The sequence below is a fragment of the Notolepis coatsorum genome, assembly GCF_963971535.1.
Source record: "Notolepis coatsorum genome assembly, chromosome: 2".
In the NCBI taxonomy this organism is placed as follows: Eukaryota; Metazoa; Chordata; class Actinopteri; order Aulopiformes; family Paralepididae; genus Notolepis; species Notolepis coatsorum.
In genome coordinates, this window is record NC_140166.1 from 198,514,589 (window position 1) to 198,527,929 (window position 13,341).

At 43.6% G+C, this 13,341-nt stretch overlaps 1 protein-coding gene across 1 annotated transcript in view; it reads right to left on the bottom strand.

The window, feature by feature from the left end:
- Window positions 1-969: 969 nt before the first annotated feature.
- The window catches only part of LOC311223684 (desmoglein-2.1-like), a gene marked incomplete at its 3' end in the record, with an annotated part of 95,881 nt that continues 83,509 nt past the window's right edge, over window positions 970-13,341 (bottom strand). The window contains exons 12-16 of the mRNA XM_084308456.1: window positions 12,461-12,706; window positions 11,668-11,801; window positions 7,096-7,446; window positions 4,220-5,134; window positions 970-2,004 (exon numbers count right to left, since the gene is read on the bottom strand). Of these exons, the coding sequence (XP_084164582.1) occupies window positions 970-2,004; window positions 4,220-5,134; window positions 7,096-7,446; window positions 11,668-11,801; window positions 12,461-12,706 (2,681 nt within the window). The remainder of the gene's footprint in view (window positions 2,005-4,219; window positions 5,135-7,095; window positions 7,447-11,667; window positions 11,802-12,460; window positions 12,707-13,341) is intronic.

The following is a 13,341-nucleotide window of genomic DNA, read 5'->3' on the forward strand; positions in this document are numbered from 1 at the left end:
GATGTGTGGGATGTTTTTCTCCTATGAGCTTAATTATTATTTTGTGTGTACAGGTTGTGAAAACACATTTCTTCTGAGAGGACAATAAACTATCTATCTATCAAATGTATATCTATAATTACTAGCTGTTTTTCTTTTTTTTCTAAAACCACCATGAAACAGATCATATTTCAACTATCTAATATTTCATTTATCTAATGTATATTCATTCAACATTGATCATATCTAAAATAGTTATATACATTTAGGTAATCAGCAATCACAACAAGTTTAAAATATTGTCTTGTCACAGGAATCAATCATTTCATCCACCAGAAATACTAAACTCATGTAATCACATTACTTTGAGTTCATTTGGATTATCTTGCCTCCAAAAGTGTCTAGAGAAGACAAGAAACAAACAAGGATTTTAATTGTTAGTTTATAATTCAGATTTGGTTTATTACATTTCTAAATAATGATCTATGGTCTATGATCCCCCAGGCTGATTGCCATTCCCCCTTGAGGCATGTGACCTGATCACTGTTTGTCTTTATTATATAACTAATAGACTAAGGTTACTAATTGTTTTAATTAATCTGATTACTGTGTGATCTTTTCATCATTTGCTCCTTAACCCTGCCATGTACATAACATTTACAATAGTATGAATAAAAAAACACTGCTGTTATTGTTGCTTGCACTTGCTAGATGGGCTAGTTGGGCTAGTTGGGCTTTTTGGACTTTGGGGGCTTTGGGGCTCCTTTTTGCTCTTCCTGAACATGTTTCTGGGAGTTAGACTCATGCGTGTCTTAAGCTCTTCAGAAACGCCACTTGCCTCACCACTCACGTCAACTTGAGACGGACTGCTGGTAGCCTCTGCTTCCTGTGTGGTGCTGGCTAACTCTGAGACTTCCTTCACCTCTGTTGACACAGCTGTGGCTGATCCAACCTCCTCTAAAGCCTGGGGTGTGGATAGGTCAGCCCCAGCTACCTCTCCAGCCATACCTGTGTCAACACTGGAGGCACCGGCGTCCTCAGACACCTCGCCGACTGCACTGGAACTTGCCATGTCTGTTGAGCCTGCTTCTGCTTCTGCCTCTGCTGAGCCTGCTTCTGCTTCTGCCTCTGCTGAGCCTGCTTCTGCTTCTGCTTCTGCTGAGCCTGCTTCTGCTTCTGCCTCTGCTGAGCCTGCTTCTGCTTCTGCCTCTGCTGAGCCTGCTTCTGCTTCTGCTGAGCCTGCTTCTGCTTCTGCCTCTGCTGAGCCTGCTTCTGCTTCTGCTGAGCCTGCTTCTGTTTCTGCCTCTGCTGAGCCTGCTTCTGCTTCTGCCTCTGCTGAGCCTGCTTCTGCTTCTGTTTCTGCTGAGCCTGCTTCTGTTTCTGCTGAGCCTGCTTCTGTTTCTGCTGAGCCTGCTTCTGCTTCTGCCTCTGCTGAGCCTGCTTCTGCTTCTGCCTCTGCTGAGCCTGCTTCTGCTTCTGTTTCTGCTGAGCCTGCTTCTGTTTCTGCTGAGCCTGCTTCTGTTTCTGCTGAGCCTGCTTCTGCTTCTGCCTCTGCTGAGCCTGTTTCTGCTTCTGTTTCTGCTGAGCCTGTTTCTGTTTCTGCTGCGCCTGCTTCTGCCTCTGCTGAGCCTGCTTCAGCTTCTGCCTCTGCTGAGCCTGCTTCTGTTTCTGCTGAGCCTGCTTCTGTTTCTGCTGAGCCTGCTTCTGTTTCTGCTGAGCCTGTTTCTGCTGTTTCTGTTTCTGCTGAGCCTGCTTCTGTTTCTGCTGAGCCTGTTTCTGCTGTTTCTGTTTCTGCTGAGCCTGCTTCTGTTTCTGCTGAGCCTGCTTCTGTTTCTGTTTCTGCTGAACCTGCTTCTGTTTCTGCTGAACCTGCTTCTGTTTCTGCTGAGCCTGCTTCTGTTTCTGCCTCTGCTGAGCCTGCTTCTGTTTCTGTTTCTGCTGAGCCTGCTTCTGTTTCTGTTTCTGCTGAACCTGCTTCTGTTTCTGCTGAGCCTGCTTCTGTCTCTGCTGTGCCTGCTTCTGTTTCTGGTATCAGAGATGCAACATCTGTCTCCGCCACCGCTGTATGTTCAGATTCTGAATCAGCTGTGACAGTTGCATGAGGACAATCCTCTGATACCTCACCTGCTGATGCTTCCTGAGGCGACTGGATGGATGGTAATACTTCTGGAAGATCCTTAATCTCTTGGTTACAACTGACCTCACCCTCCTCGGTTTCAATGGCCACATGTCCACACTCTCCAGACCCATTTTCTGCTGCTACACTTTTGCTGTCATTTACTTCTGCATTCTGGTCTTCAACCTCCTTCACCTCAGACACTGACACCTCCCCTTCAGTCTCCTGATCTAACCCAGGTTCTGCTACTGAATCTATTGCTGAAGATCTGACCTCATCCTCTTTGCTTTCCATGTCAGCGCCTCCATCTATTTCTTGACTATCAGTGCACGTATCCCCTACCTCAGCAGACATCACTTGTTCTGCCTGACCTGTAGCTACTTGAGTAGGCATTTCTGGCACTTCAGCCACCTCAGTCTTTTCACCATCCAACTGAGGGGCTTCCGACGGCATTGCAGATTCAGTCTCATCACTTATCTCCTCTACCTGATTTTCACTGATGTTTTCCCTTACATCCTGTTGCAAATCTGACACGGTGTCCTGCTCAGCAGAGCTCTCCTCATGGGAGACAGTTGTGGCGTCTGGAGGGTTTTGGGCTAATGTTGACAACTCTTCTATGATAACCTCCTCCTGACAATCAGCTATACTACTTGTTGTATCTGGCAGTGATGAGGAAATAATTTCCTGCACTTTCTCCTCTGTTTGGCTATCACTAATGATACTACACTCTTGGGTTTCCGATTCTGATATAATTTCCTCTGTTGGATTGTTCTCTTCTTCCCCCTTATCGAGGGCTTTGTCCTCAGTGAGCTTTTCTGACTCAGGGACAACCTCTGCTTCAGGATTGTTCTCCTCTGGACTTTCAGAGATGGTATCTGCCATCACTTTATCTTGTTTCAAAGCTGCTGCATCTTCCACTTTGCTACCAGTTTCTCCCTGATCATCACTTATTTCAGACTCTGGTGGTTGATCTTGATTTGATGTGGACATTGCTTCCTCTCCTTGAGGACCTATTGAGTCCTCATCTTTTGGCTCTTCTGCATCCGCATTATCCATGACATCTGACCCAGACAAAGACGGTTCTGTGGTGGATGCCTGGGCAACCATGGACACATCATCATCAGATAACTTCTGGTCAGGGACACTGTCCTGTTGTAGTGTCTCTGAGCCACTAACTTCTTCTGTGGTCTCTTGGCTATTGCCCAGCTCTACCTTCTGACCCTCCACTTCTAATGACTTCTCATCTGGTGTATCAGAGACTTTGTCCAATTGATGCAATGCATCTTCCGGGGGTGTAAGGCCACTGTCAGTGGGCTCATCTTCTGGTTTGTCCTCTATTGAGTCACATTTCTCAGACTGTTCTCCTGTTGTATCTGGTGTCAGTGCTGATGTCGAGGGGTCTTCCTCAGTCACAACATTCTCAGGTGTTTGTGGTAGAGACTCTGATGCCACTTTGTCTTCTTCTTCCAGTGCTTTTTGTTCAGCTTGATTAGGATCCCCAACATCAGGTATAGCAGGAGTCTCATGTCCTGACAGCTTTTCAGCTGCATCCTCTATCTTACCTGGTTCACTGACACCCTCAAATATTGTTTTCTTCATAAGCTTCTCATTTGAAGACTCAATTGTTGTAGTGGTGTCAATAGTTACCTGAGGCTCTACAACATTACTGGTCTTTACCATCTCAGGTAAAATAAACGTTGTGTCTGCTGTTGGGGAACCTACTGTTGGCATCCACATGGGGGCTTCTTGAGGACCTGGTGCTATCTGACTCACACTGACTTGTCTAAATCCCACTGGCACTGTGCCACCCTGCCCAATACCTGGCTGTCCTGCCATAACATGCCCCACCCCTGGCTGCCCAACACAGACTTTCATCATCCTGACCGGTCCTACCCCAATCTGCCCTGGCTGCCCTACTCCAGATTGCCCCTGATTTCTATTTACTACAATCACACCCCCCTCCCTAGTCATGGTGTGTCCTGGCAGAAGGCCATATACACTACCCTGGGCTGCTGGACCTACAACCCCCTGAGGGGGAGCAGCCGTGTTCACCAGAACTGCACCTCTGGGTAAAGTACCCTGAAGTACACTTGGGCTGGATGCCTGCACCTCATCTGTATTCACCTTTTCCTGTACTAACACATAGTTACCATCAGCGCCAGGCCCCACTATCTTCCAGCCACTCGTGGACATGGAACCCATAGGCCAGCCTGGACTCCCAGGTAGCAACATCGTCGGGCTGGCAGCGGATGCAGAGCTTGTAACGCTCTGGGTGCCTTGGATAACCAGGCCCTGAGGGGAACCTGGGGCTCCATACATGCCATGGAAGTTGGCTCCATGAGCCCCATGTGCCAGCAGCATAGTGTTCTGAACCTGTGGTTGGACTATGTAGTGCATGGGCTGGAGCATAGGAGTGGAGGGGTAGTAGAATTGCTGCTGCTGTGGCATTATGAAGGTCTGGGCAGGAGGAGATGGCAGGGTAGCATACTGACTGAGATTAATAGCAGACTGTCTGATGTTAGTAGCAGTTGGACTGATATTAATAGCAGACTGTCTGATATTAGTAGCATGTGAACTGATGTTAGTGGCAGACTGATTGATGTTAGTGGCAGACTGATTGATGTTAGTGGCAGACTGATTGATGTTAGTGGCAGACTGATTGATGTTAGTATTGGTGGATGATTTGGTAACGTTGACATTAGCAGAGGAGACAATGTTCTCTCTTTTGATACTTGTATGCTTTGTCTCAACCAGACGTTCAGTTTTAGGCTGAATAACCGGCTCAACAATGCGTCCAACTTTGGTTGTGGCAACGCGCCGAATTGTAGGGGGTGGGGGAGGTTGGGGGAATGTCTGAGGAGAGCAGATCTCGGATAGCGTCTTGAACTTGGATCCCAGGTCGTTGAGAAACTGGAGGTCATTGTCAGCTTCCAGGAGGCTGCAGCAGCCCACTGAGCCCACAGGAGAGCCCTGGCCCTCGTAGTCATACACCAGCAGAGTGTCCTTGGCTGGAGGGTTCTGGGTAGCACACACCACTTTCTGTGTGAGACAAAGAAATGGGAATTACTGAAATATCCTTCAATCATTTGTCTCTTAATTCTCCACTTGTGTATCAAAGATTTGATTAGATTAGATACAAATGTATTGTCATTATACAGCACAAGTACAGTACAATGAAAATAAGTTTGGCATCCAACCAAACTAAATGTAACAGTAAAGTGCAATACGAATATACAATGTGGTGATTAAACTGGATATAAAATATATAAATTGGTACTATTTTGGGCTAATCAGAAATATGTACAGAGTTGTAGTATTATGTAAGTCATACTGGCCAGCAGTGTAAGAGTAGGTAAGGGATATAAAGATAAAGATATAGTATCTACAGAAAAAGGATTATATGTATGAATGTACAGACAGATGTGGATAAATATATATACAGTACTTGTAAATATAATATATATATACACGGTATAAACATAGTTATACTGTTATAAACATATAGTATTGGGACTTTATTCCTCTTTAACTTTTTTTTACTGTATGAAGCTCATTCTCAGAGGCTCATACAGAACCAAGCATTTCACTGTAATGTACATGTACTTTATAAGTAATATAGAAAGGATATATGCAGGTATATTCAGACAGATATGGATATATATATGCAGTAGATATAAATATATTAAGGCTGTCAATCTATTAAAATATTTAATCTGATTAATCGCATGATTGTCCATAGTTAACTCATTAACTCAACGCCAGCTTAAAATGGTAATTTTTGCGGTGTTTCACGATGTTTGCAGAGCTGTGTGTGTGTATTCTGTATTATAGCTGTGGAGACAATGGTGTGGCTCATTTGACAGACACTACTTGTAGTCCAACATGTAAAAAATAGTTTGTTCACTTTCTACACACTGTAGTTTGTAGTTTATTACACGCTAAACATTGCGCATTTCCAAGATAATCCAGTCTTTTTCCATAGATCGCAAGATAAAACGCGTTATGTGCAATAAGCCCAAACCGTTCTGGTTGATCCCCTGAAACCCCAAATACTTCCAAATCAAAGGTATATGCCATGTACACAAAATCATCAAGGGGGGGGGGGGGGGGGGGGGGTTCAAATGTAGGTGCTACTGCCACCTGGTGATATTCAATCGGCATTGCAATTCCAACGTAGGCAAACGAGCCAGGGACGGCTAGAATGATCCGGATGATGATTTAGAATGGGGATCAGAGGAAAAAGATCAAAGGATCTAAAAACTAGTTTACTCGTTATTGGTGCTCAACGCTTGCCGGCTAATAACGAGTTTATCATGATTAATGTGTTAATCATGATTAATTGCAAATTAATTGCATATTTTTTATCTGTTCTAAAACGGACCTTAAACGGATCTTTTTCAAGTTTTAATACTCTTATCAACATGAGAGTCAACAAATGCTTGCTTTATGCAGCCATTTAACACAAAAGGATGACCCTCATGCATTGCAAATTTGCATCAAATTCAAAACAGAGTGATGCACAAAATAACTTAAAAGAAAATAATTATTTAAAAAAATTAATGAAGTGTGCATGAAATAATAGGGGAAAGAAAACGTTAGGAACTTGTTACATTCACCCACACAAGGGCTGAGGACTCAACCCCCCGCCCCCCTCTCTCTCTCTCTCACACACACACACACACACGCACACACACACACACACACACACACGCACACACACACACACACACACACACACACACACACACACGCACGCGTTATTAACGCGTTAACGCGTTAACTTTGACAGCCTTAAAATATATACATTTATTATAAATATATATATATTATTATTATTATTATTATTATTATTATTATTATTATTATTATTATTATTATTATTATTATTATTATTATTATTATTATTATTATTATTATTATTATTATTTATCTCTTTTTTAAAGCTTCTAATGTAATAATTCTTATTACAGTAGGTGGAGTGTAAATGCGTGTCAGTTTACCTGTGAGTAGTAGGCGTCAAGGTACGTGTCAGGTAGGGCTATTTCCTCGTATGTGTCCGCTCTGCTCATAGAGTTCTGTGTGTATCTGTTGAGCGTGGTGTTGTTGTTGTTACCCAGGACGTATGGATCTCCATAGTAACCATAGGAGTTGTCCACCTCCGTCACACCCCCATCCAGCACACCCCCACCCGGCCCACGGAACACATTCATGGACTCGCTGAAAACATCACTTGTCTGATTGAACGTCTGGGTTGTGGACATTCTTGAATTTTTTATATCGACATCCTTCGTATGAGCCACTCTGTCCTTCAGGGAGGCCCTCAGGGAAGGGGCACTCAGGAGGGGCACTTCCTGTACACAAACACAAAACAAACAGAGAGAATGCCACGGTTTCACCTGGTATCTTTGGTTACATTTCTGGACTCAATATTCAAAAGCTTTAAACTTTGAAATAAAATATTCAACATTTATTTAACCTTTATTTAACCAGGCAAGCAAGTAAGAACAAATTCTTATTTTATTTATTGTGAAAAGTATGCATAATGTTGTGTTTTTGGGGGGGAAACCCCCCATATATCAGTATCGGTTGATATCGGTATCGGAAATTAAGAGTTGGACAATATCGGTATATCGGATATCGGTAAAAAAGACAATATCGAACATCCCTACTTTTAACATGTGTTGTGAATGGTGATATTGTGCAGAACGGTGATGTGAAAGATTAAATGTAATTATATTTGCAATGTTACAGTTGCGTTTTTATGTGATGATTCCATGATGGATGTTGATGTATGAGACGAGCAGCAGCACTCGTATGTCCAAGACACATGTCCCCAAGGGACCAATAAAGTCTTCACAGGATAGTCTACTTATTATTTATTATTGTGTGTGTGTGTGTGTGTGTGTGTGTGTGTGTGTGTGTGTGTGTGTGTGTGTAATGCAGGACCTGTCGCAGAGGTCTTTAATTGGCATGCAATTATCCTCAATGTTAGCGGTTAGCACACACACCGGAACACACACGCATGCATTGTTTTTGTAGGATCGCCGATGCGATACTCCTCTGCGCTTAACCCGTCCCGTCGTCCTTCCCCCCCAAGGGAAGCCGGGAGCAGACGAGGGCTGTGGCGTGAGCCACGCCCGGGGACCATCCAAGTGCTCCTGCCCGTCTTCTTCACGGATGCGACAGCGTTAGTGATCTGTTGTTTTTGCATGTTTTTCCATTGGGTTACTCTTAGCGGGGGGGAACCCTTGCGAGCACGGGGCGAACATGCAAACTCCACACAGAAAGGCCCGGGAGATACCCCACCTGGGTAACTGGCATCGCGGAAACCTGGTCCCCAAGCGGGAATCGAACCCTGGACCTTCTTGCTGTGAGGCGACAGTGTTAACCACTACACCACCGTGCCGTGTGTGTGTCTGTGTATGTGTATGTGAATGTGTAAGTGTGTGTGTGTGTGTGTGTGTGTGTGTGTGTGTGTGTGTGTGTGTGTGTGTGTGTGTGTGTGTGTGTGTGTGTATTCACATACTCGATTGGAGAATTTGACTAGTAGATAGAAATGAAGCTCTAGGGCGGCTGGGTGGCGCAGCGGACAATGCACTCGTCACCAACGCAAGAGACACTGGTATCGAATCCAGCTGTCAGCGTTGCTTCCGGCTTGGCCGGCCGTCATACTGGCTCAATTGGCAGAATCAGCGGGAGGGAAGCCGGTGGGTGGGTCTGGGTCGTTGTGGACAGCAACTCCTACAGTTCGGTCGGGGCGCCTGATCCATAGGGAAGGATCTAAGAGAGGTAGTGTGACCTTCCACACGTTACACTCTCTCAGTGAGAGTCCGCGCTGCCAGGTGAAAAGAAGTGGTGGGCTGGGTACACATGTGTCGGAGGAAGCATGTGATAGTCTCCGCCCTCCCAGACCGACGGTAGGGGGTAGAGTGTGCAACGACCAGGAAGGGGATTGGGAATTGGCATAACGACTAACATTGGGATGGGAGAAAAACGGAAAAAGAAGGGGGGAAAAGATAATAAAAAAAAAAAAAAAAAAAATGAAGCTCTATGGAACCTTCTTAGCCTGTCATGACTAGGGCTACAATACATGGCTCCTCTGATATAGATGAAATGAAAGCTGAAAGTCCGACCTTTAACCTCATAGTTGCAAAGGTTACTCTCACACACAAAATAAATCAGCATTGTTTATTTTTTTTGCCCCTTTAACTGAAAAATTACAAATGAGTATTTCTCTATAGGGGTAGAAGTACACATAGTAGCATACTACAAAAACCTAGGGGTCCGCATAGACGACTTCAAACTGGAAATGGTAACAACAGACGAGGTACTCAAAAAACTGAGCGCCCTCCAACCTAACAAGGCCACTGGCCATGACAACATCCCCTCCAAATTCCTCAGAGACTCAGCAGCCGCCATCACCCCAGTCATCACACACATAATAAACCTCTCCATAAAACAGGGACACGTCCCCTAGGACTTCAAAATAGCGAGAGTGACCCCTCTGCACAAAAAGGGCAGCAAATTAGACCCAGGCAACTACCGCCCTGTTTCTATTCTTACCTCCATCTCGAAAGTCATGGAAAAAATTGTCTACGAACAGGTCGAAAAGTACCTAGCGGAAACAAATCTAATCTACGAATTCCAATCTGGCTTCAGAACATCCCACTCCACTGACACATGCCTTCTCTATTTGAACGACCACATCAAACAAGAGGTGGACGCGGGCAAATACTGCGGCATGGTCATGCTGGACCTACAAAAGGCCTTCGACACTGTCAATCACTCCATTCTGATTGACAAGCTAAAAGCTATTGGTTTTGATAGTTTATCAGTGAGCTGGATGCAATCCTACCTTGAGGGGAGAGAACAGATGGTGGAGGTAAACGGTACTCTACCCCCCCCCCCCCCTCACAGTGAGCTGTGGTGTTCCACAAGGAAGCATACTAGGACCGCTACTGTTCCTAATTTATGCAAATTACATATCGTCAGCTTGTGACTGCAACTTGTTCTTGTTCGCGGACGACTCAGCCCTGCTGGTCTCTGACAAGAACAAGTTACAGGTTGAAAAAACCCTCAGCTCAGAACTCGGCAGAATCTGCACCTGGCTAGCTGATAACAAACTATCATTACACCTGGGTAAAACAGAGTCCATTCTCTTCGGATCAAATAACAAACTCAGCAAGACCGATGGCTTCTCAGTTACAGTGGGTGACAATATTGTCACAAGGAAAGATGAAATTACATACCTAGGGTCCATCCTAGAGGCAAATCTTTCCTGTGACAAAATGGCATCCAAGGTAATAAAAAAAGTCAACCAACGAACTAGATTCTTTTACCGGATCTCCTCTCTGGTAAACAAGAATACCCTGAAGACTCTGGCAGGAGCACTCATTCAAGGGTACTACGACTATGCTTGCACTTCATGGTACCAAAGCACCTCAAAGGCGCTAAAAACAAGATTACAAACATCTCAAAACAAACTGGTCAGACTACTACTTGACCTTACTCCTAGAACCCACCTCACCCCTGCCCACTTTGACTACCTAGGATGGCTTAGAGTAGACGACAGAGTACAGCAACTTGCAATGGGCCTGGTCTACAAGATACACTATACGACTAAGGTACCCATGTACATGTCAAAATACTTCCCAAAGGTCAGTGAATACCACGACCACAACACCAGAGGAAGCTCAACAAATCATGTTAAACCCAGATTCGGCTCAAACAAGGGACTAAACACGTTTCGCAATTATGCCACATCAATGTGGAACGCCCTACCCAAAGCTGTAAAGGAATGTGAATCCCTACCCACATTCAAAACCGCTCTAAAAGAGCACCTACGGGAGGCTGCAATTCGAAACTGGCCACCATAAATGTCCAAACCCCCCCACCCCCTCCTAATAGACAGTCTCCTCCCCTCCGTATGTATATATTCTCTCCCCACCGTATGTATATTTCTCTCCCACCCCCTCCTAATGTACAGTCTCCTCCCCACCGTATGTATATATTCTCTCCCCACCGTATGTATATTTCTCTCCCACCCACCCACCTCCTCCTAATGTACAGTCTCCTCCCCATCATATGTATATACTCTGTCAGGATCTATGGGTAACAGTACTGTATATTTGCACATCATATATGTCACAAATGTAACAGTACTATATACCTGTATCTCATGTATGTCCCTATGCCATAAATGTCATGATGTCATGTATGTTGTGTATGTCATAAATGTCACTATGAATTGAAAATGGGGGACCCTGATGTAAACAAGACAAACGTCTTTCTCTGGTCTGCATCCCCTTAACAATTGTATGTATTGAGCCGTACTGTATTGTACCCATTCTGCAATCTGTTAAATAAAGTTTTCATTCATTCATTCATTCATTCATATCAAACCAATGGGCACAGTTAACCACAAGCTAGCTCATTAGCTTGCTGCTACAGTATCCATTGTTTTCAATTAGCAATGCTAGACAATACGACCATGCCGTTTCAAAGGTAACTGAAGGACAAATATAGAGAATAAGGTATCCCTTAAACTGCTCAGACATGAAATAATGCCTTACCTTGTCCTCCCCCCTGCCTTCGGTGTGGTAGGATATCAGGTATTCTTTAGCATCAAAAGGAAGGTCAGTGAACTGGTCAGGGAAGATCATATCCTCTCCTCCACACTGACAGAACAGCAGCAGGAGAGGTACGACTGTCAGACAAAACATAAAGGAAATAAGAGTTGATTCTAATGTATTGTCATTATACAGCACAAATACAGTACAACAAAAATAGTTGTACAGGTGATTAAACTGTATATAAAATATATACATTAGTACTAGTAATAGTGCTAATCAGATGTATGTATGTACATAGTATGTACAGTGATACAGGTATAAAGACACTATGGTAGTAAGTCATACTGGCCAGCAGCATAAGCTGCGTAACTAGTAAGAGTAGGTAAGAGATATGTACAGATATAGATATAGTATATCAGATATGTAAAAAGGATTATATGCAGGTATGTACAGACATCTGGATAGATATATACGGCAAGAATAAAAGGTAAGAATCTAATAAATACGGTACTGTATATATATAGCATTATTGTGCATGCTATCATACAGAGTTGTATGGGTTATATACAGGTGTAGGTATATACAGTAGAAGGATTATATGCAGGTAAATAAGATAAAACCATGGCCAAATAGCAATTTCTTCTTAATTAATTGTGAATATTTTTGATAAAACCTTTTTATTTATTTATTTTATTGTATTTCTACTGTCTTGGCACTATCCTTCATTATTTGGCTGCTTTCTACGTTGGCGATAAGCTAAACGCATGGCGTGAAAACGTAGAAATGCACTCACACAGCAGTAGCAACGCGACTGTAATGAGCAGGCCGAAAAAGGGGGCAGAGATCTTGGACTTGCTGTCCGCCTGTGAGGCGTAGATGGATCTGGACCTGCAGTCGTCCCCCTCCACGCAGGTGCATACCTCAAGCGTGAAGATCTCGTTGGACGGGCAAGACAGGCCCTGCTCATCAGACACCTCCAACTCCAGCTCGTACACCCCCGGCCATAAAGCCAAGTGAGAGTGTAGAGCAGCGGTGGTTTCTGGGGAGAAGAGGACAGGTGTGAGCCAAGAGAAAATAAGATAAGATAAGAGAAAATATCACAAGATAAGATAGAATCAAATTAAATAAGATAAGATATTCTTTTATTGATCCCCTTGGAGATGTCACAGCAGCATGGGGGAGGCGAGGTACAGGTATGAGCAGGGTAATAGAATAAAGACAATAAATATAGGCAAAAAAATGTAATCTGAATATAAAAGATGACAAAATGAAAGAGTATAAACAAAGGTGCAGATGAGGGTCTGTATGTCCTATCGGTCATAATATATGTTACAATAAATATAGGCAATAAGAAATTTAATCTGGATACAAACTATGAATAAAAGTAAACAGTAGACATAAAGGTGCAGATGAGGGTCTCTATACCCTATTGGTCATAATATGCATTACAGTCCATGCAGGTTTTAGTGGTTAAGAGTCAGACACACGTAATGATTAAGAGTCAGATATTTCTAATGTATGTCTTGTTTGTGGCTGTGTTTATATATATATATATATTAATTGTAATTAGTATTAGAAACAAATAAAAGGCATTTTGGTGACAGACTTCTTGACAAACATTTCTGATTACATTTAAACTACTGACATGCATTTCTTGTTTGCTTTAAATGCAAG